Here is a 25,435-nt window from a genome sequence, read left to right on the forward strand (position 1 = left end):
TTTTGCTAGGACATGTGAATTAAAAAAGGGGGGCTAACTTCGTTTTTAATTGTCCTAGGACAATTGTTTTTCTTTTTAAATATGTATAAAAATTCAGTCTTTCTAAACACGAAAAAAAATTTTTTTCTACGGGTAACTGTTAAAAAGTTATTCTAATTGGTTATAAGTAAGCAACAAATCAACATGTTTTTGAAAAATAATTTTACACTGTTCAAAATTATTTTTGTCATTTTTTTTAAATTAAGTTAATAGCATAAATGTTCTTCTTTCATAAACTGTCCGAAGTGTTACTGTCCCCTCATAATTTTTTGACTTATAATGTTGCAAAAAAAATCAATTTGGAATAAACAACTTAAATAAATTTTAAACTATTTGACCAATTGCTTTGAAATTTAAAATATAATTTAAGCACAAGAAGTCTCAGCATTCCGTGTAATAAAAAGTTCTAACTTAATTTTTACATAAGTTATGAACATTTATACAATCTCAAAATTTATTACTTATTTTGCAATTTTCTAAGCAACACATATAGACATATTCAGCGAACGCCATATTGAAGTTTTTTATATGATTTATGAGTTTCTTATTATCAAATTTGTTTAGAATGCTTCACTTTTTAGTAATAATTTTTTTAGTAAAATTTACCGTTTTTTGATCTTTATTTGTTTATAACAATGTATATCATCAAAATCGACCGCAGGAAACATATAGGTTATTAATATAGATGTCCATACTACTCAAAAAATTTGGTTTCGGCCTGGAGGGGGATGTGTCACGATAAAAATCTTATTTCTCTGGACTAAAACTAAAAACTTATACTTAAGAGGCTACAGTAGCGATCAACAGGTAGCAACAAACGCGTTCCAAGTTTGCGGCTCTAATTTTGAATATTTTGTCGAGATATTTGGCACACTTATTCGTAATATAATAAAGAATGGCGGTACAGAGCCCAATTTCAGAAATATGTTAGTACGTGGAAATTACTCTATAACTAAATAAAATGTTTAAAAAAGGAGCCTGTACCGCTATTAAGAAGAAGAAAAAAACTATCTTCAAATAAACTTTTTTATTCCATGCCTAGATTTTGTGTAATCTTGGAACTACTAAAATCTTTTATTTCTAACAAGAAATCTAACTAAATAACTAATTAGGCAACATAGAGAAATTATCACTGCCATTTTGACAAACCTGCGTCAGATTTTCTCTAATCTGTTCTGTCATCTTTATCGATATATGTTCAGTGCAGTAGTGTGTTAATTTAAGAATTCGTTTTTGTTGTTTCATAGGAAAGTAGTGTCTATTGATAATTAATTTATTATATATTTGTTGTTGTTGTATAAGTTGTTGGCCTCTTTGAAAGAATAGATTGTTGTTAATTGTGAGTTTTAGTTATATGTAGGTAGATAAGTATATTTTACGTAAAAATATTTCGAATTCTAATGCGAGTATATAAAGTTTTAGGAGGATTTTTTATTCTAAAAATATTATCAATAGTTTAACAAAATGGAAAAAGTAAATCAAACGAAAAATAAAGTGAAACCTTCCAAGAAAAAGTCCATTAGAAACCGTGCCAAAATTATGCGAAAATCGAAATTTGTTTCACTTCACAACAAAAAATGATTATTTATTATTGTTTTATTATTAGATATTTCATGCAAATACCTTTCTAAATACCTATCTTAACATAAAATTTTCACCCATTTTGGTTTATTTTTATAAATATCTATTTATTAATAATAAAATCGTTTTCTATTACTTCCATTTAGCGCGACTATGATATTGTCAAAATATTAATCTTAGATAACGTCAAAGATTACCACCGTTGCCAAAGTTTATGATACTAGCTCCCGAAGTTATATTTGTTATATTTTGTTGCTACCTGTTGATCGCTACTGTTTACTCATAATATGACATAGAGTAGATAATAGCTATTTGAATAACAAGGGAGGAAAGTGCTACTTTTCCTCCCGAGAATGAAGTTTACTGCCCGACGCGTAGCGGAGGGAAATATTTTTCCTCCCTAGGGAGGAAAAGTAAAAGTGACGTCATGGATTGTCATTCATGAAATATATCTTATTGACGCCCTGTACAATATCTATTTTCTATTATGTAAGTATCTATACATTTTAACGTTTATTTAAAAACACTCTGTATTTTGCAGAATGGTAAAAACAGTAAATTGTTATTCTGATTTAACAATGTTTACATTAATAATTTGACTTATATTTGACAGTTGACGGTTATATTGTACCTACTTGTTAGTTCTAGTTCTAATAAATTTTGTTGGTTAGTTACATAAATAAATTAAGTAAAAATGAAAAAATTATTTGTTATTTGAGGAAGGTGGAAAAACCATATGTATAACATGGGAGTAAAGTGCCTTTTCCTCCCTTCATTCTCGGAAGGAAAAGTAGCACTTTCCTCCCTTGTTATACAAATAGCTATTTTGGTCATTTTCCTAAGCTATGAATGTTAGTGTTAGTTTTAAAATCAGAAATTTACCTTTTGAACAATATGAGACTAGAATACTTAATACTAATATCACTTTGTTATTCATGTCTAAAAATGTCACGTCATGAGAAAAAATTGATTTTGTAGGTATGAATTTTGATATTTTTATGGTTGATTTATTTCTATAGTCGTATAAACTTTTTCATTGTTTCGAACAAAAAATAATTATAGGCCAGGACATGAAGCTGAAGAAATGGCAAAACCTCGCAATTTTTTCGTCCTGCAACGATTTGCACAAAAATTTGGGATTAGGCTCATTTTACCCTCTAGTTAGTTACTTTTCTATATTGAGCCGTTGTGCGCTTTTGGTTTTTTAAGTCAGAAAACTACCTCTAATTGTAAAAAATTATAAAATAATAAAGTAAATAGTAAATAGATGGTTTTGCTTGTTTTCGATTCAGAGGGTTGCATAATCGCTGGACAGCTGTTTCCACCATTTCAGGCTTCCTCAACAGCGCTAGCATTAACTCCTCTGAATCGAAAAATAACTCAACCAGCTCAACTATCAATAGCTCAATCATTTAATTTGTCAATTTGTATAAAATAATATTTTAAACTTTAATATCGTCAAAATTTGGTTTTTATCAATTAAATAATGATTATTTTACGCTTTATAATATATTATCATAATATTTCAACCCTTAAAACCACCCTTGTTGGAGCTATATATATATATAAATATTTATCCTAAAATAATGATATCGGCTTGCATCGATTTACATAAAAATTTGGGATTAGGATATGCACTTTATATTCTATATCATGATCAAGGGCGTTGATTATTTTTAGGGATGAAGGAATGATCTTTAAGGCGGAACTATCCCTTATTGTCAAAAATTATATAAAAACATTGTAAACCTTAATATGGGTAAAATTTGGTTTTGATTGGTTAAATAATGATTGTTTTATGCTTTAGTATATAATATAATACAGTATACTCTCTCTATAACGAATATGGGTATTACGAGATTTCGCTTATAACGAGGTACATTAGGTGTCCCATGAAATTCCTATTAAATTATAACAGGTAAAGAATATGTTTCTTTACCTGTTTTTTACGCGGTGGTGACTATAAATAAATACCCCATTTGCCTCTATACATAAGTTCCTAAAATCTGTGTACTTTTCGGGGCCGGTTAGTTAATAAACTCTACCGTCTGACAACTTCGTCCTGTTTATCCGCCCCTTTCTGTCTATCCGACTCTTTCAAAAGCGCCATTCAAACAATATTTAGCATCTTATATTGCTCGGAATGGCGTCAATATAGGAAGTTAATGTCTTAGAGAAGACTACATGTATGCACAATATTATTGTTGTCTGATATAACGAGATCGGCTTATAACGAGGTAATTAGTCTACCATTTCAGTTCCAGTTATAGAGAGAGTCTACTGTATTTGAACACTTAAAAACCACCCTTAATAGCAATGCAATTTTTAAAAGTACTTTAGTAGATCTATACAGAAAAAAAAACCTCACACACGCAAACACATGAGGAGATTTTTCTTCTTTTCTGTCTTTCGATTTGAATGAAAAAAGTGGAACATATTATAACGCATTACTGCTGAAAAACTGGTTCTGTGGATTATATACATTGAAAATGCTCTATTACACTCCCAAGGGGGCTATTCGAACTTTTCAAAAAAAAAATTCGTTTTATAAACCGAGCTCCTTCATTTTTGATAATAAAAACTTTTTTGAAGAGCTATAAGTCTATGTACATTAAATTCTGTAAGTTTCCTTAGTTTTTAAGTGAAGTATAAAGAGCTCGAATAAGGGGGTGTTTGTTCGTAAATAGAGGTTTTAAACAGCCATACCTCGCTAAACATTTACTGTAAAGAAAATCTATGCAAAGGAAAATTTTAGTTATTATAAAGACTACAATTTAGTACTTTATTATTTTTGTCGTATCTCCAGTATTTTAGGAGATATTTTGGAAAAAAGTGAAAAATACGAAATTGAAAAAAATAAAATTATATTTAAATTCCAATTTTTCTAAAATTAGTCTTTTTAAATAGGTCAAACTGCTTGGGTGTATTAATAATACATATATAAAAAGAATTACAGAAGGACGAAGATCAATTTTAATTAGTAGGGTAGTGAGGGGATTGTTTTCACTGATTTATTCATTGATATATCATAAGTTGCTCATTTTTTATGCCAGAAACTTTTTTTGAAAGGTCTAATTGTATACTTGAAAAACTATATACTTGAAACACTATCCTAAGATTCTGTAAGTTTTCCTTAAAAAATGCAGTTTACCCGTTATTTGGCTTTACTTTAAATATTTCAATTTATGCATTTGACGAAAAAAGCTAACCTTTAACATGCCGTATCTCGGTTTTTATTGGTGGTATAAAAATTACAAAAAAATGATTTTGTTTGTGTTTCTAAAATATACAATTTTGATATCTACTGTCTTTTTGATTAAATGCACATTTTTCGAGTTATTCTCAAAAAACCCTGTAAAATAAGTCGATTTTTTCGTCCAAAAACTGTTACTTTCAACCGCGAATAACTCAAAAAATATTAGTTTTACGAAGAAAACGTAATAGACCTGGATGCCGCGTACCAAAAAAAGTTGATTAATAGCAGGCTTAAAATTTGTTAATAGCTTAACGGTGTCTAGTCGGACAAACTTTGATGTATGAGAACACTGGAACAGGAGAAGATTTAATTGTGGAATAGGTTAAAAATTTGGAACGTCAGACTATGAAAACGTTCCATGTATTTTGTCGGACAGAACTTCCAATTGATTTGTTACTATTTCGTTAACTCTCATACAAAAATCAGACTGGTGTTTATCACCAACTGGGCATTTTAATGGGTGGAACACGAAGAACATGTCAAATGACAAGAACCATGTTGTCAACAAGAACATGTCAAATGACAGTCAATATCATTTTTGCATAAGAGTTTAATGAAAGGGTAACAAATCAATTGGATGTCCTGTCCGACAAACTACATGGGACGTTTTCGTAATCTGACGTTCCAAATTTTTAAACTGTTCCACAATTAAAACGTCCACTGTTCCAGTGTCCCGTACATTAAAGTTTGTCCGACTAGATACCTTAAGCTATTAAAAAAATTTCAGCTTGCTACTAATCAACTTTTTTTGGGTACGCGGGATCCAGGCCTATAAAGAACAATTTTATCCTGGCTAAAATGCAATGAAAAATTTCCACCCCCGAGATGGGTTGGCAACCACCCACAAGGTTTTAGCGTAAAGCGGCATGATATAGAAAATGATCTTTGGGCTATTCCCTACCTTCTGTGAAAATTTCAGGTACATTCATGTAGGCGAAAAAATTGCGAGCCAAAATGCTTCATTTCCTGGCCTATTATACTTATTTTATGAATATATTTTAATAGGTAATAAAATAAATAATAATAATAATTACCGCGTGGAGCCTAGTACGCCCATGGCTTTTTGGACCATTCTCCTCCATACGTTCTTTTTCCATTGGTTTCATCCTCCAATTTGTGACGTTGAGTCTTTTTAGATCATCTTCTACATCCACTTTCCACCTTGTTCTGGGTCGATCTCTTCTATGACATCCTCCAACTGTACTTGTCAGTAGCATTTTCGGTAGTCTACCATCTGGCATCATCTGTAAGCAGGGCCGCGCCGTCCACGTGTGCAATATGTTCGGCGCATACAGGCGCCAGCAATTAAAATTTTACGCAGGTTAAAACACCATTTAGCGACCTTGCGTCTATCTCAACTTCAAAGGTAGGTAGGCTTTTGAAGTTTGACATTGCGTATTGATGTATACAATCTGCATAAACAAGAAAAATACTGTAAAGACATGCAGCCACCGGTCAAGCAGAATTTATACTTTAAAGCAATTGTACAAAAATTTGATAGAAATTATGATGCTTTATGTAATATAACACATTCGGATAAATTTGATCTTGATTCAAAATATCAAGCTAGATGTTAGATAGAGATAAAATATCAACATTTATATTTTTATATGCTCAGCCCACATTATATGGTATGAAGTTCTGATGAAAGTTAACTTCGTCAGCAAAGGTTTACAATCAAAAACAATGAATATGCTAAATGCTTTACAAAAGTTAAGGGCCTAGGCACAATTTCGCTCCAATGTGTTTTAAATGCATTAATTTTTTTCAATCCCTGAGGAAACTAATAGGTATTTTTTAAAAATTTAAACCCAGAATGAAAGATTGCATTATTACCGAGGGTCAAAAGTCCCTAAAAACTTCTATAATGTTTATTTTAATAAGTTACAGAGGAAAAAATGAGAAAATTTAGTGTGATTTTTAGTTTTAAATATCTCACTCAAATGAAACTTTCCGGTTATTCTAAGGGACTTTCGGCCCTCGGTAATAATGTAATCTATCATTCTCCGTTTAAATTTTTCAAAAATACTTATTAGTTTTCTCAGGATTCGAAAAAAATAATTCGTTTGAAACACATTGAAGCGAAATTTTACGTCTACGCCCTTAAAACAATTCTTTCTCTAGTTTCGAATAGATAGCAAATTTAATGATGTTATTACTACAGCAAATGAAACTGCAGAGAAACTGGATGTGGAGCCCAGTTTTCAACCAGCCACACAGTTACGGCGTCGGAATAAAAGCAGGCAGTTCGATTACGAACATAAACACGAACAGATTTTGGATCCTAAAATGTCATACGAAGTTCATTTCTTTTATTGTGTTCTCGACCAAGCATTAATTTCAGTAAATGAAAGATTTTCCATATTGGAGAATCATGTTGATTCTTTCAAAATTTTATATAATTTGTACGAAAGTACAGAAAACTCACAATTAAAACGTTTGTATAGAAATTTGTAAAAAAATGAGATTTAATGATCACCTATGTAGATATAGAGGGAGACGATTTGTTTGAAGAAATTATACAGCTTCAGCCTTTGTTAAAAGAATTAAATAATGATGTTTGTAAAGTTTTAAAATTTATAATTTTAAATGAATTAATTCTGCTCACTTTGCTCATATCTGATGCCACTACTGAACGACCTTTTTATAAACTGAAACTTATAAAAAATTATTTAAGATTGACCATCAGTTAAGAACGGTTGACAAATTGATCTACCATCCCTATCGAATCGTCAATATTAAATCAAATTTATATTCACGATATTATAATAGTTATTTATGTACCAAGTCAGTAAAGTTAGGCCGTCCCCACATGGGGCGACGCTCGAACTACTCGACTCGATTCCAGTCACATAGGTCTCTCCCCGCCAGTAAAGTTCCTTCGTTGTGGCATTGAGCTCCGTACACGGAGCGTTTAGGATTCCAAATCTCTTCGTCTTGTACGACTCTCGTCGTTTGCGATCCGTAGTGCACGAGAAAGTTCGAGTGAGACGCATGTTTACAGTCATATAGGTAGTTTATTTTATCTGGTTCCTTCGTTTTTTGTTGTTTTTTGCGCTGAATGAAATTTTACTTTTATTTAAAGATCGGTACATGTTATGTTCGTTGATTGTAGCCTACTAACTTTGTGGAAATATATTGTTTGTAATATAAAATTCTGAAAATATTGAACTTCTGTTTCTAGGTGTTTAATATAAAATTCGTTGGGAAAATAGAACCCTCAATTGTATAATGCTCATTGTATACAAATGATACTAAAAATGTAACAATACCGTACTTTCTACAGATCTAAATAGTCGTTTGGGTTGATAAATAAAAAATGCGTTCTTCTTGGTTGAAATATGTGAGCAAACTGAATCGACTAGTGTGCGGAGAGCAATCGCTTGTACCGCAGGGTTGGTACAAGACGAGCAAGACGCGCGAACTTCGAGACGGGTCTTCGATCGACCCATGTGCGGACGGCCTTACTCTTTATCGAACGAGTCTGATATTATGAGCAGAGCGAGCATAACGAGCGAGGCGAATAACAGACGAGTTCGATAAAGAGTTTTTACTGACGTGGTACATACAAAATTTTATCGCCAGCAATTTGATATTGGTTTTAATACTTACTTACAATTTACCATTTAAGAATTTTTTAAAATTTGAAACGTAATAAAAATTTCATGCCAGTGATGACAGGTGACTTCTGCATGATGGCCGCTTTCGATTTTTAATCGGTAGTTATCAATATTGAATAATTTTAAATCGGTAAAGTGTTAATTTATTTTATATGAGTATAATTACAAAATACTACAGAATTTCACTTTTCGACCTCAATTTAATTAACAATGTCGTAAATTTTGTACAATATTTTTAATAATTAAAGTAAAATTGTAAGTTAACTCAAATAAATAATCGATTACTGCCATCGACCACTTACATTCAATTCCGATTGATCGCGGCAGGTAAAGTAAAATTCTTCTTTCAGTACAATAAAGTGTTACTTTACTGCCGCAAATGGATACAATAATGAATGACTTTAGTGACGGTTGGCGATAAAAATATTTTTCGAACTGAAGACGCGAAAAGTAATTTTTTTATAAAATAGCTAAATATTTCATATTTACCTACCTATATCTTTAGTTTTTTATGCTGTTACGCCAAAGATTTATTTTTATTTAATTATTTTAACTAACTTTATTCTCCTGTTGAATGTGTAAGAATTTTTATTTATTTTTTTGGTTACAATAAATAATTGTTCATTTTAGGCGCCATTAAATATTTTGCACACAGGCGCTACTACGTGCTGGCGCGGCACTGTCTGTACCTATGTGTCCTAGCCATCTTAGTCGTTGGGTTCTTATTACTTATAGTAGTATTATGGGCACCCCAATTCAAATATAACTCTCAGATCTTTATTTGCCCTTCTGATCCAAACGCCGTTCTCCATTTATTCTCTAAATATTTTTCTTAGTATCTACTTACTTCGTTCCCATGTCTGCACCACTTCTTGCTTTTTATTTAATTTAAAGGATTATAGTCCATGTCTCTAATGCATAAGTTACTATAGATCTAATAACCTGTATATTCTTAATTTGGTACTTATCGAAAATCGTTACAGATCTCAGCTAACAGATGAATGTCTCAACTCCGTAATGATCCCTAATGAGATTAGTTACACTTAATTCACTCCTAACTTCAGACAGGTTGTACAAAATAAAAATGTCATTTTTCTCACTAATAACTTAATTTTGTAAAGAGTTCTCCCCTTATTGCTATACAGTCGAACCCGCTTATTGGAATAGCCTTCGTGCCAAGAAAAAGTCTTCGGGACCTCAAATTTCTATTCCTTAAACTAGGATATTCCTTTAACCGGTATTCTAATAAGCGGGTTCAACTGTACTTAATATAATCAATAATTTTGAATTTAGTAAAATTGTCACGTGCGTTTTTTATATTCATTTCCGCTCTATATGTTAAGTGGGAAAACTTTTCAGCTGTGCATTTAATTATTAAAATAATTTTCAGATTTAATAAGTAAGCAGGGGCGTGCGGTGAAATTTGAAACAGGGGAAGAAATTTATAAAAAAATTGTAAAAACACCTATTTATAATGTAATTCAAATCTTCTACCTGAACGAGAGTCTCGGTCATCAATATTCTTAAACCTATTTTCCATTCGTTGGCATATTTGATCTAAAATCTGATAGTATAGTCGGCGGTAGCACAATTGGATATGTCCAACATTATCAGTGCGTATGCGTTTCCTTTTAGGCTCAAAACTTCTTGCTATCATATTATTCCAGCATTTTTCAAAGTTATCCCTCTCTTTTTGTTAATAACATCTTTAAATTCGCTAATTTTTTTTACACAGAAACCAATCGCGTTTATCTTGCATTGCAATACATTATATAAATTATCTGAGAATGTAAATATTTCTGTATAAATATTTCTGTTTCTGTATCCCACTTTTCACTTTTTCGCCATTCTTCAAAACTCTAATACATATTATATTTATAATATATTAAAATTAATATTTAGTATTTATAATATAAATAATTCTATATATATATATATATATATATATATATATATATATATATATATATATATATATATATATATATATATATATATATATACATCCTACTATCAATTTGGCATCGATACATTATGCATTTACCATCGATTTGGCATCGTCTTGCAAAGTGGCATCTGTATATCGATGCCACTTTACACTACCTTAATAACTTTTTTCCTGCACTTGTTACCAGAAGTCTAATCAACTCGGTAGTTAGAGATTTGATTTCTTGATGTTACTTTAATATATCAGCTTTCTTTGTTTATCCCTTACTAAGTTATATAAGTTTATTCCATAAAATGTTTGAGTTCAAAATGATGGTACAGTGAAAATATTATATACATTTAGTTCAGTGTTTTACCGTTTTGTCGCTGCCGCTATATACATGAAAACGTATATCCCACTTTCATTATCAATCATTTTGGCATCAGAAATTTGGCATCACTGTTGAATACAATATTATCCACACCGAAAAATAGGCAATTTGAGAATGTATATATTATTTTCATCAACAAATCATTCTGGCATCATGTTGTTTTCACCCAATTTTGAAAAAATGTGAAAACTTTGTATTATCCACGTCCGTCTGTCCGTCCGTCTGACTGTAATCACAACTCCTCCGTCAATATACCAGCTAGAATGACAAATGAGGTGTCAACGGAAAGCTGATAATCCAAGGATGGTACTAAAGGTGAGATATTTGACCTTGGCGGTCTGTCCGTCGGTCTGTCCGACCGCGAATATAACTCCTATATCATTATACCAGGTAGAATGACAAATGAGGTGTCAAATGAAAGCTTATAATACAAGGATGGTACTAAAGGTGAGATATTTGACCTAGGTTGTCTTTCCGTCGGTCCGTACGACCGCGAATATAACTTCTCCGTCATTATACCAGGTAGAATGACAAATGAGGTGTCAAATGAAAGCTGATAATCCAAGGATGGTACTAAAGGTGAGATATTTGACCTAGGCTGTCTTTCCGTCGGTCCGTACGACCGCGAATATAACTCCTTCATCATTATACTAGCTTGAATGATAAATGAGGTGTCAAATGAAAGCTTATGATCCAAGGATGGTACTAAAGGTGAGCTATTTGACCTATTCTGTCTTTCCGTCGGTCCGTACCACCGCGAATATAACTTCTCTGTCATTATACCAGGTAGAATGACAAATGAGGTGTCAAATGAAAGCTGATAATCCAAGGATGGTAATAAAGGTGAGATATTTGACCTAGGCGGTCTGTCCGTCGGTCCGTCCGACCGCAAATATAACTCCTCCATCATTATACCAGCTAGAATGATAAATGAGCCATCAAATGAAAGCTTATGATCCAAGTATGGTACTAAAGGTGAGATATTTGACCTAGGCTGTCTTTCCGTCGGTCCGTACGACCGCGAATATAACTTCTCCGTCATTATACCAGGTAGAATGACAAACGAGGTGTCAAATGAAAGCTTATAATACAAGGATGGTACTAAAGGTGAGATATTTGACCTAGGTTGTTTTTCCGTCGGTCCGTACGACCGCGAATATAACTCCTCCATCATTATACCAGCTTGAATGATAAATGAGGTGTCAAATGAAAGCTTATGATCCAAGGATGGTACTAAAGGTGAGATATTTGACCTAGGCTGTCTTTCCGTCGGTCCGTACGACCGCGAATATAACTTCTCTGTCATTATACCAGGTAGAATGACAAATGAGGTGTCAAATGAAAGCTGATAATCCAAGGATGGTACTAAAGGTGAGATATTTGACCTAGGCGGTCTGTCCGTCGGTCCGTCCGACCGCGAATATAACTCCTCCATCATTATACCAGCTAGAATGATAAATGAGGTGTCAAATGAAAGCTTATAATCCAAGGATGGTACTAAAGGTGAGATATTTGACCTAGGCAATCTTTCTGTCGGTCCGTACGACCGACAATATAACTCCTCCGCCATTATACCGGGTAGAATTACAAATGAGGTGACAAATGTCAAAGTTTAGTAAAAATGACTCAAAATTAGTAAATTCGTATATCAATCCACGCAAAGTTACACGTAAAATTCAAATATTGTCTTCCAGTTCTACTTTCGATTACTTTGGGCGAAAACCTAGGACTTACGAAGTCCAATTACTTGTTTTATTTAAAAATAAGGCATATCATAGACATGCCTTAGGCATCATAGAAGACAATGACACAGAAAAATCAAACACAGTAGCATGTCAAAAGGGCCTTAGTTATGTATCTTCGGTCCTGTTAGTACAATCGTGATGTATAGCACCTCAAATGATAGGATTTGACAAACAGAATACAATGACATAGAAAAATCAAATACAACAGCATGTCAAAAGGGCCTTAGTAGCGTATCTTCGGTCCTATTAGTCCAATCGTGACGTACGGCATCTTAAATAATAGAACTTGACCAATAGAATCAAATTTGACACAAACAAATCAAATACAGCAACAAGTCAAAAGGGCCTTTGTTATGTATCTTCGGTCCTATTGGTCCAATCGTGACATACAGCACCTCAAATGATAGGGTTTAACGAACAGAATACAATGACACAGAATAATCAAATACAGCAATATGCCAAAAGGGCCTTATTTACGTATCTTCGCTCCTATTGGTCCAATCGTGGAGTACAGCACCTCAAATAACTGGATTTGTCAAATAATCAAATACAGCAGCATGTCAAAAGGGCCTTAGTCTTGTATCTACGGTCCTATTGGTCCAATCGTGATGTACAGCACCTCAAATAATAGTATTTGACAAATAATATAAAATGGCACAGAAAAATCAAATACAGCATCATGTTAAAAGGGCCTTAGTCATGCAGCTTCGCTACAATTGATCCAATCGTGACGTACAGCGCCTCAAACGATGGGATTTAACGGGCAGAATGCGACTGTAGACAAATCAAAATGGCGGCATGTAATAGCACCTTAAAATTGTAGAAATAAAATGGATTAACGCACAGAGGTGTATGACATATTATGTGACAGTATTTAACAAATTGAATACGATTACATACGTCCAGTTTTTGACAGGTGACTTCTCTACATGATAAACGCGAAAAGGCCCCCTTCGTTCACTGTTCGACATAGGCCTCCCGTTCACTGCATATATCCATTGCTTCCTGAAGCCGTGACATAAGAGGATAGAATTTAACGAATTAAACGACAAAGAAGACTAAACAAGGCAGTGTGCGGGAAAAACAGAACCATCCTTTGTATACTCCACAGGAAAGCATTATATATTCAACGTTAGAATTATGTTATAGTATAAGGGTATATATTTTTAAATGATAAATATATTTTTTTATTTAGTACATTCCGTACGTTTTTTAAACATGATCAGGAGAATTTGTTGTCTGAAGTCTATAAAAGAATTTCCTAACAATCCTTGCGTTATGGATTATTTTTGAGAATGTGTTTAAAAGGTAGCTTACAGGCTTATTGTTCAATGGTCTTATCACTTTTAAGCGATTGTCTTTTTGTAAGGCTATTAATTGTGATTTCAACCATTCTTGCGGGACAATGCCTTTTCAGTAAATGAAGTGAATATTGTTATACATTTAATTTTTTTCCTCAATTAATTGGATGCCCCCTACTGGTGTTTGGTCTAAGCTTACAGCTTTTCCCCATTTAAGCTATTTTATAACTAATTATAATTAGGGGTACGGAATTTTTGCAAATAAAAAACATGAATTTCGCATTTACTTTTTTATAATTACAAAATTTCGCATATATTTTTAACTACGAGTAAAACAACAGAAAACATTAATTAAAAGCTAACATCGTTGTAATTTCGACATTCGACTCTTTAAGAGCTGTTCTTCGATCTGTCACTGTCACTACAATATTATATGTGCTGAAGAATCGTTCTGCGTCTATGCTGTTCGTTGGACTCCAAATGCTTTGTAATGCTGCTTTAGCAAATGACGAAAAACTGCACTGTGTAGCAATTGTGTCTTGTGTCACACAGATATAGGTCATCTGTTGCAAATTCTTTGACTCGATCACTCAAAATTGTTTTAGGACATCCCATTTTAGGGGATACTTTAAGTAACTTTATGTTACTATGAAAACTTTTTTGATAGACCATGTTCTTAGTAAAAATTGACGGAATGAGCACTGATTGTCCTGTTTGACTAATTTATATGTTTAGAAAATAAGAATTAGCCGACTTTTATTCCTACTTAGATTTTTACCAATACAAAAGACCGAAATGCAGATAACAACAGTCGGATTATTTATATTTCTCAAAGAATCAACATTGAAAAATATCAATTCCTTATCTTATCTTTATCTATTTAATGATGAACAATGAAAGTTCCTTCTGTTTCAACACGTGTTAGAAAAATAAACACTTTTCAAAATAGAAATTTGTACAATAGAAAACTTTCCGACTTCCGTAAAATCTTTCCATACCTTATTTACTACGTGACTACCTACTTGTTTACGGACGAGTTGAGCACCTGCAGGTATTTCGCGGAAATAAACAAAAACTCCATATTTCACATTTATCTCATTTTTGTTCAAAATTTCGCCGACATTCTCATCTATTCCGTACCCCTAATTATAATAAAACAGTTGGTCCAGAATCATTATCTCGTTGACTTTTTCTTGTTTATCGTTGATAATTCTGCCGTTTGAACCTTCTGATAATCCATATATTTTCTCTATCTGCTCTTAAAGTGTGTTTATTATATTATTTTCTTTCTCATTTAATTTACACCGATCCAGACTAGTATATCTCCATATAACAGTTCTAGTTCTGCAGTAACGAATCAATACTTTTATTTAGCACATTAATTTTTGTTTTGTCTTCGGGTCTATTAAATAATTTTCTTGCGGTGTTTCTCGCAATTTTTAATTATCCATTTATTACTCTACTTGTCTTATTTTTTGAATATACGACTTGACTAAAGACTAATGTTTTGCCAGTCGTTATTGTTTAGTAGACCGGAATATTGAGATATTAATTCTTTACATTACATATTTATCTTTCGGTGATTTTCTATTATTAATATGAAGCTGGAAGTGTTAGGTTACACTGGTTTTTGATATTTGGTCCAGAGTTCCCTCTCAATTCTTTTGTCGGATTTCTCTTTAATATTATCGCAGCTGCATGTACGGGTACTAGGTTCTGAGTACTCAGGTGACCTTTGAAGGACTCCCAATTACTCTATTTCGTCCACTTCTTCTGAGGTGGGTTCAGAAGTGGATATCAACTTCTATTCCATATCTATTTATATGCCATCTAATGATTTTACTTTAAATTTAGCTTTGATCTTCTTCATGAGTAATAAAATTTTTGTTATTTTTGCTATTTAGCAAACAGCATTAGAAAGTCTGTAAGCTTTTTTTATGAACTGCTGAAGTGCGTCCTATAAAAGTAGACATATTATCATGAAAAACATGTTTTCATGAAAATTCTTTAATTTTATTCAATATGTTCAATACAGCGATTTTAACGGTTTTACAAATTTTTTATGTCGATGCCGTGCGCATAATACGATTCTGGAAGCTCTGAAAAATAGTTATTTTTTTCTTCAATTATCTCAGCTGATTTTTTTATTTACGAGTCATTTCTTCAGATTTGGGAACACTTAATAATTGGAGGGGGCCAAGTCAGGAGAGTAAGCCGCATGAGAAAGTAATTCGAACCCCAACTCGAATTTTTGCTACTGTCACAACGCTCTTGTGAGTCGATGTATTGTCTTAGGTCTTGAGAACACTTTAAAGAACACTTTTTTCTTCTGCTTATGGAGTCGTTTCTCATTCATCACATACCGGGACTCACCACATAATTTTTGAAGACCCTGACATCAAAACTGTATTAAATTATATATGATCTAAGTAAGTTATAGAAAAAGTCAGATAGAGTTATAAGTTATAGATAGAGTAGAACACTTATAAACAAATTGTAACAAGCAATTGGACATCGTAAGTTCTAATTTTTCACCCAAAGTGACCGGAAGTTGAACCGGCAGTCGATATTTGAACTCTTCGTGTAACTTTTTGTCAGTTGATATGACGGATGAATTTTGTTCACCGACAGACATGGACGAACAGACAGGCATGAAACCGGAAGTATGTATTTGTTCTGGTCTTTCTTAGTCGCGTTGAATAATAGTTTGTACTATTTCGACGAATTTAAAACAGTACTTTCGGTTGCAACTCTGGAACAGGCAGTCCGAGGTCAAACTTCTCACATGTAATATCAGGTTTGTTCCAACATAAACTTTTGGACGGTCCAGAAACCGTCACGAAACTACTTGTACCGTTTGTTGTGCGCATGTTCGTAATTGTATCGCCCAGTTATCGTCCCATGACGGTAATTTGGAAACCGATGTTGGAACGGTTACCTGACATAACTGATTTATCTATCAATATGTATATTGTTGTTGGTATATCCAATGATAAAAGCTAAAGACGTATGCCGTAGATATAGTAATATTATGTGACACATGACAAAAGCTCTAAACAAATAACAATCAATGAAAACCCCTATTTCCCGATTACTGAAATGATCATCACGAAACCGTCACTAAAAGATCACAATTCTTGTTGGAACAATGGGAAGGACGATCCGATGACGATCATATTTTTGTTGGAACGGATTTTGTTTACTGCGCAGGAGCGTTACCGTTTCGTGACGGTTTTCGGTCGTGTTGGAATAAACTTTGGTTATAGGCTTTCATTTGACACCTTATTTGTCATTCTTTCTGCCCTACTAACAGAGGAGTTGTGTTTATTGACGGACAGACATGGATAATTCTAGGTTTTCACATTTAATGATAAAAATAATAATTATACAATTCAGTTAACCTGACTATGTCATTGTGATAATGACTTCTTATCTAAAAGTGACAACGGCAATTATTCCATTCACTCACGGTAAAATATCGCAAAACCTCCAGATTTTAAAGAACCGCTTGGATTGACATGAAATTTGGCACACACGTAGCTAAAATGCCAAAGAAAAAAGTGAGATTATGCCGATATGTTCTCTTGTTCTGGATGTGACTTTCACCCCTTCTTGGGGGTGAAAAAACATACGTTCAAAATAAGTCCGGAAGTGGATAAACTGACTAATTCTAATTCTAAGCAAATTTTGTTCTATAAAAGTTTTAAACGGCTGAAAATGTTATAAGACTTTTTTGCTCTACATTGTGCTTTCTATCTATACCTTTAAGGAACGCATTATTTTCGGGGACACCCTGTATATGATCTGTAAGTTGCATTGGTTCAAAATGCTTATTTTTGAAAGGGGTTTTGTTGAAAGGGCTCGAACGAATCACTAGTCACGAGTATGTATATGCAAATTTTAAACAACCATATCTTAACCAATTTTTGTCTTCCAGAAAATCAAAAAATCCCAAATATTTAAAAAAGCAAAACCTACATTTTTTACTCTTTAAGATATTTGGTATCACTAATAATTTAAGTTATTTTGAAAAAAGTCTTTTTTTTCAAAATTAAAGATTTAAAATTTACTTTAAAACCAAATTTTTTCACAAATAAGCACTTTGAAGTGATGAAACTTACAAACACAAACAATACATAAAGTTACTTGTGAAGTGGTAACGATTAATTCCATTTGGGCTGTTAATTAGAGGGAGATTTTTACGATATTTTTAACCAAAAAAAAAGGAACAACTGTATTTTGAGCGTAACTTGCTTACTCTTGCTGCTAGAAACTTAAAAAAAAAAATAAAAATAAACGTTTTCTTAAACACTTTAAAAAAGTTGTAATAAGTTTTCCCAGAAAAGTGTTTCATTTTTTTTATTTCACGTTAAAATATTCGATTTGGAATTTGACATATAAGAGCTTATTTTTCACTATAGTCTGTTTTTAAACCAAGAGGAATAATTCAAATTTCCCGCGCCGCAAACCTTGTTTGTAATTGGTACAACCTCAGGCAATTTTACTCATATCAAATTTTGACAATAATGACATTTATAAAATTTTAACACTATTGGCATTTCATATGTTAGTTTATTTATTTTATCAGCGATTTTTGTATTTTCTGCGTTATTCCTTTTATTTTTAGATTTTTAGTCAATATTACCGTCAAAGGCCGATATGATCAACCAAAAAAGAAGATGTATCTGAAGATATTTCTAGTGACTTTCTTGGGTGTGAATCTGTCTTTTTAGTTTACCTACTCCTCTTGGTTTTAAAACAAAGCTTAGCAATAACTCTGCTTCTACTGGGTCTACAGACCTGACACATATACGATTTTTTCACTTTTCTATAAGCTATATTTGCTATTTGCTAATTTTTTTTCAATAAAGTAGGTACCTACTTTTTGAGTTATTTGCGAAAAACCGTCTAAAAACGTGTTTTTTTTTTGTTGAAAAATGAACATATTCACTCGCAAATATCTCTAAAAGTATTGACTTAGTGAAAAAACTCTATAAAATAGAAGTTGCTTAGAATTAGCCAGTTTATCCAATTCCGGACTTATTTCAACGTATTTGTTTTCATCCCCGATAACGGACGAAACTCACCTCCAGATCAAAAGCACATATCGGCACAATATCACTTTTTTCTTTAACATATTAGCTATGCGTGTCCCAAATTTTATGTCAAACCAAGCGTTTCTTCAAAATTCTGAACAAAAACCGTAAGTAAATTAAACGAAAATGTAAAAGGTACATTCCATGTCAAATCACTCAGGCAAAAAAATTTGGATCTCCGATTTGTCTGAAAATTGGTATATAGCTTCTGCGGGACGTAAAAAGAAGATATTTAAGGTCAAAAAATCTTCTTTTTCTTTTTTTCTCAAAATGTTATTTTATGCGATTTTACAGTGATTTGGTGTTTATTTAAACAAATTTGCATTTTCTGTCGTAAAGTATCAATGAAAAACATAATATTTTAATAGAAATGACTCAAAAATGTCATTATATGGCATTATAACAAGTTATTTGGAATCAAAACAAGTTTTTGATCAAATTTTATAGTGTAAAAAACGTTAAAATACCGTTTACATTTTCCTCCATTCCCAAAATACATCATCATCGATTTGGCTAAAAATTTGCCCACATATAGCTAAAAGATAGGACTTTAAGTGGTTAGAAGGATTTGAATTATATTACAATACCAAAAAAGTTACATGCAGTAATATCATACTCAAAAGTATATATTAGTCCAGTCGGGATAGCATTTGACCTTGAATGCCAAGCTGCACAAAAATTTATTTTTCTGATCTTTAGGGGAGTCAATAGTAGCCTAAATTTAAAATCGCGAATGAATTCCTCCGTTACGTTAGCGGCCATCTTGATTTTAAAGGGGAACCTGTTTTGCTCAATATCTCCGCCATTTTTAACTTTTCGACAAAAATGGAAGGAACTGAAATTGTTCCAAATAAATCGTATTTACAATTATTACAATTTCTTTTTAACAGTTTTTGTCGTGAGATCGATATTTTCGAGTTAATTTTACTTACAGTACACGCCTATATTTTTGACTATAATATTGCATGTAACTTTTTGGGTATTGTAATATAATTCAAATACTTATGACCACTTAAAGTCCTATGTTTTGTCTATCTGTGGGCAAATTTTCAGCCAAATCGATTATGATGCATTTTGGGAATGGAGAAAAATGTAAAAAAACGGTATTTTAACGTTTTCTACACTATAAAATTTGATCAAAAGCTTGTTTTGAATCAAAGTAACTTGTTATAATGCCATATAATGACATTTTTGAGTCCCTTCTATTAAAATATTATGTTTTCCATTGATACTTTACGAGAGAAAATGGAAATTTGTATAAATAAACACCAAATCACTGTAAAATCGAATAAAATAACATTTTGAGAAAAAAAGAAGAAGATTTTTGACCTTAAATATCTTATTTTTACGTCCCGCAGAAGCTATATACCAATTTTCAGACAAATCGGAGGTAAAATTTTTTTTTGCTCCAAAATTGAGTGATTTGAAATGGAATGACCCAAAATTAATTTTTCAAACAAATATTTTAAGTCGTTATGAGAAAATTATAATTTAACAGATGAAATAAAATAAACACAATTCAACTCGTAAATATTTGGACCCTTACCAGCCGAACCGGCCGAACAGGTAAAGAACCCACCTTTTGTATAGTTTATAAATATACCTTTTCTACCTGCCCTCAAACGATCGATATTTTTAACTCGTGGCAACATCGTTTGACGGCAAATACACCGCAAATACACATTTTTATGTGGTGGAAGTCAAAATGGCTGTGAAGTGTAAAAATTTTTGTATATAATTTAAATTTTTAAAATCAAAATTTTAGAAAACTGAGAACGATACAGGGCATTAAAAAATGCGCTCAACAAACATACACGAATTAAAATTCGAAAATGATAGTATTTCTTAGTGATGCCAAATGACTGCAACATGAAAAGATGACATAATGATAGCGGGATGTATATATATATATATATATATATATATATATATATATATATATATATATATATATATATATATATAGAATTTGGGGCGAAAAATTTGAGGGCGAAACACATTTCTAAGAACTGGTGTTTGGATCTTTGATTCTATTCAAAAAATTTTTCCCAACCCGAAATGGTGGATGTGTGAATTGTTCGTAAGGGGATTTTTCCACATTCTCTATTTCATCTGTTTTATATATATATATATATATATATATATATATATATATATATTTATTTATATAAATAAATATTTAAAGGAGAAGCAAATTTGAAATCAGATTATCTGCCGACATGACTCCGAATACAAACGTAGAAATACGATCATGGCATATGGATCCGCGTACGAAACGAAAGCTAGATTATGCAGCATGCATAGTGTGACCAACTAGCCCGAATTACGAAGTCGTGTCCCGGCGTCCCGGACAAGGCTTCCGGGCCATCCGAATTTTCAACGTTTTGATAAAATTTCATATTGAAATTTTTAATATATCATTCTTAAGACTAAGAATTCACATCAAATTGAATTGGTGGGACGAAAAAAGTCTAAGTCCAATTCTAAAAAGTCTATTTCTAGACTTATACTAATACCACATCCAAAACGCATGCATTTTATATCGTCGTATTATAGTTCTACGAAAACTCTAACTCTGGACTTTTTCCGGATTCTGTATTTTAATTATCGTCTTCTGAAAAGACGATTTAAAAACATGAATATCAAATAATGATAATTATATTTTAACCCAAGGTTCAATTTACATGGAAATCCAACATTAGTTGATTTTCCAATTTTTAGTTTTTTTGAGAACGATTTCCGGCTTGAAAGTCGAAACGTCAAAAACAAAAAAGTCAAAAAACAAATTGTAATTATCATTACAACCCATTCTATCAAAAAAATTTTTGTCAACATAAAAATGTTAAATAATCAATAAAATGATGATATTAAAGTTTTATATTAAAAAAAAATGATGTCTATTAAGCTAGAAAGACCATTTCATAAGGGAGCCATGAGACACACCCCATATTTTTTTGCTATTTTATTTCTAATTTATTGCGCAAATTAAAAATTTATTGCTTCATCCCCTTCAGAGAAACAGGTGGCCATTCCAGCTTAATATTAAGCTAGAAAGGCCAACATTCATATATCCGGAACGAAAGTAGATAGAGAGTTGCTTCCGGTGGTCTATTTTATTGCTAATTAATTGCTAATTTATTACGCAAAACAAAAATTTATTGCTTCATCCCCTTCAGAGAAACTGGTGGCCATTCCAGCTTAATATTAAGCTAGAAAGGCCAACATTCATATATCCGGAACGAAAGTAGATAGAGAGTTGCTTCTGGCGGCCTATTTTATTGCTAATTAATTGCTAATTTATTACGTAAAACAAAAATTTATTGCTTCATCCCCTTCAGAGCTGGCGATTCCAGCTTAATATTAAGCTAGAAAGGCCAACATTCATATATCCGGAACGAAAGTAGATAGAGTGTTGCTTCGGGTGGCCTATTTCATTGCTAATTAATTTCTAATTTATTACGCAAAACAAAAATTTATTGCTTCATCCCCTTCAGAGAAACAGGTGGCCATTCCAGCTTAATAGTAAGCTAGAAAGGCCAACATTCATATATCCGGAACGAAAGTAGATAGAGTGTTGCTTCGGGTGGCCTATTTCATTGCTAATTAATTGCTAATTTATTACGCAAAACAAAAATTTATTGCTTCATCCCCTTCAGAGAAACAGGTGGCCATTTCAGCTTAATATTATGCTAGAATAGCCAACATTCATATTTCCGGAACGAAAGTAGATATAGGGTAGCTTCCGGCGGCATATTTTATTGCTAATTAATTGCTGAAAGATTGAGTTTACAAGAATTTACAAACCCACCCCCTTCAACCCCTACCGTTATCATCATTCCCCGGAATCCACAAAAAGTGAAAATAACCAGTTTAAAGAGCTAAAACCAAGTACGTATTTTTTGCTCATTAATTACTACATGTCTAAGCCAAAAATGAATTCTTCCTCCCCTAACAAGCCACAATAGCTGCAGCGGTTTAATACTTAAGGCTGCAATACTCAACACTCCTATTTCAGGAAAGAAAGCAGATAGAGGGTCGCTTCTGGCGGCATATTTAATTTTTAATTACTTGCTGAAAGATGGGTAATACCAGTATTTACAAACTCACCCCCTCCAACCCCTACCGTTTTCATCGTTCCACGGATTTCAAAAAGCGTGAAAATAATCAGTTTAAAAACTTAAAACCAAGTGGGTATTTTTTTCTAATTAACGGCTGCAGGTCTACGCCAAAAACCAATTTTTTGCTTCATCCCCTAACGAGAAACAATGGCTACTGCGGTTTAATTCTTAAGCTACAATATTCAACACTCCTATTTCAAGAACGAAAGCAGATAGAGCGACCCTCTATCTGCTTTCGTTACTGAAATAGGAGAATTGAGTGTTGTACCTTAAGTATTCAACCGCAGTAGCCATTTTTACTGGTTAGGGGATGAAGCGATAAAATCAAATTTGGCGTAGACCTGCAGCAGTTGCTTCTTAGGAAAAAAATACCCACTTGGTCTTAGATTTTTAAACTGGTAATTTTCACTTTCTGTGAAATCCGTTGAGCGATGATAATGGTAGGGGTTGGAGGGGATGAGTTTGTAAATTCTGGTATACCCAATCTTTCAGCAATTAATTAGCAATAAAATATACCGCCGAAAGCTACTCCCTATCTACTTTCTTTCCAGAAATATGAATGTTGGCTCTTCTAGCTTAATATTAAGCTAGAATAGCCACCTGTTTCTCTGAAGGGGTTGAAGCTATAAATTTGTAATTTGCGTAATAAATAAGCAATTAATTAATAATAAAATAGGCCGCCAGAAGCGACGCTCTATCTGTTTTCGTTACTGAAACAGGAGAATTGAGTGTTGTAGTATTCAACCGCATTAGCCATTGTTGCTCGTTAGGGGATGAAGTAATAAAATCGTTTTTGGTGTAGACCTGCAGCAGTTGCTTAGGAAAAAAATACCCGCTTGGTCATATGTTTTTGAACTAGTAATTTTGACTTTCTGTGAAATCTGGGGAATGAGAACAACGGTGGGGGTTGGAGGGGGTGTGTTTGCAAATTGTTGTATACCATATCTTTCAGAAATTAATTAGCAATAAAATATGCCGCTGGAAACGACCCTCTATCTGTTTTCGTTCCTGAAATAGGAGTGTTGGGTATTGTAGCATAAGGATCAAACCGCAGTAGCCATTGTTTCTCGTTAGGGGATGAAGCAAAAAATTGGTTTTTGGCGTAGACCTGCAGCTGTTAATTAGAAAAAAATACCCACTTGGTTTTAAGTTTTTAAACTGATTATTTTCACTCTTTGTGAAATCCGTGGAACGATGATAACGGTAGGGGTTGGAGGGGGTGAGTTTTTAAATTCTGCTATACCCCATCTTTCAGCAATTAATTAAAAATTAAATATGACGCCAGAAACGACCCTCTATCTGCTTTATTTCCTGAAATAGGAGTGTTGAGTATTGTAGCCTTAAGTATTAAACCGCAGTAGCCATTGTGGCTCGTTAGGGGAGGAAGCAAAAAATTCATTTTTGGCTTAGACCTCTAGCAATGAATAAGCAAAAAATACGTACTTGGTTTTAGCTCTTTAAACTGGTTATTTTCACTTTTTGTGGATTCCGGGGAATGATGATATCGGTAGGGGTTGAAGGGGGTGAGTTTGTAAATTCTGGTAAACTCAATCTTTCAGCAATTAATTAGCAATAAAATAGGCCACTGGAAGCAACTCTCTATCTACTTTCGTTCCGGATATATGTATGTTGGCCTTTCTAGCTTAATATTAAGCTGGAATGGCCACCTGTTTCTCTGAAGGGGATGAAGCAATAAATTTTTGTTTTGCGTAATAAATTAGCAATTAATTAGCAATAAAATAGGCCACCGGAAGCAACTCTCTATCTACTTTCGTTCCGGATATATGAATGTTGGCCTTTCTAGCTTAATATTAAGCTGGAATGGCCACCTGTTTCTCTGAAGGGGATGAATCAATAAATTTTTAATTTGCGTAATAAATTAGCAATAAAATAGCAAAAAAATATGGGGTGTGTTTCATGGCTCCCTTATGAAATGGTCTTTCTAGCTTAATTGACATAAAAAAATGGCCCGATTTTCATTGAAAAGTCCCGGATTTTAGGTAGTTTTTTCAGTTTTGTCCCGAATTCGACTCAATTTGAGTTGGTCACACTAAGCATGCAGCGCTGCTTACGAGTATTTCATTGCTTTGTTGTTTACTGTATGACAAAAATAGAGTAAAATACGTTTGTGTTTTCTTATTACTTATTACTTGTATTACATAATTAAATATTCTCGTATATAACTTAAAATCCTACTTATGTGTTTGTTCAATTTTTTTTAAATAATCTCAGTTACTCAGTTGGTACGGTATTACCTACGGAAACCAAGGGAAGCAACGCTTCCCTTGCATCCATGGACCGCACGCCCCTGTAAGTAAGTAACAGACAGCTTGCATTGAAACTAATGTAGAAAAGATAACA

At 32.8% G+C, this 25,435-nt stretch overlaps 1 protein-coding gene across 1 annotated transcript in view; it reads right to left on the reverse strand.

Moving 5' to 3' along the window:
* LOC114343198 (nascent polypeptide-associated complex subunit alpha, muscle-specific form) overlaps positions 1-25,435 on the reverse strand; it is a 122,643-nt gene that overhangs the window by 45,205 nt on the left and 52,003 nt on the right. Inside the window, exon 5 of the mRNA XM_050649313.1 lies at positions 2,503-2,633. Coding sequence (XP_050505270.1) covers positions 2,503-2,633 — 131 coding nt within the window. The remainder of the gene's footprint in view (positions 1-2,502; positions 2,634-25,435) is intronic.

Source organism: Diabrotica virgifera, chromosome 4 (assembly GCF_917563875.1).
Source record: "Diabrotica virgifera virgifera chromosome 4, PGI_DIABVI_V3a".
NCBI classification, from domain to species: domain Eukaryota; kingdom Metazoa; phylum Arthropoda; class Insecta; order Coleoptera; family Chrysomelidae; genus Diabrotica; species Diabrotica virgifera.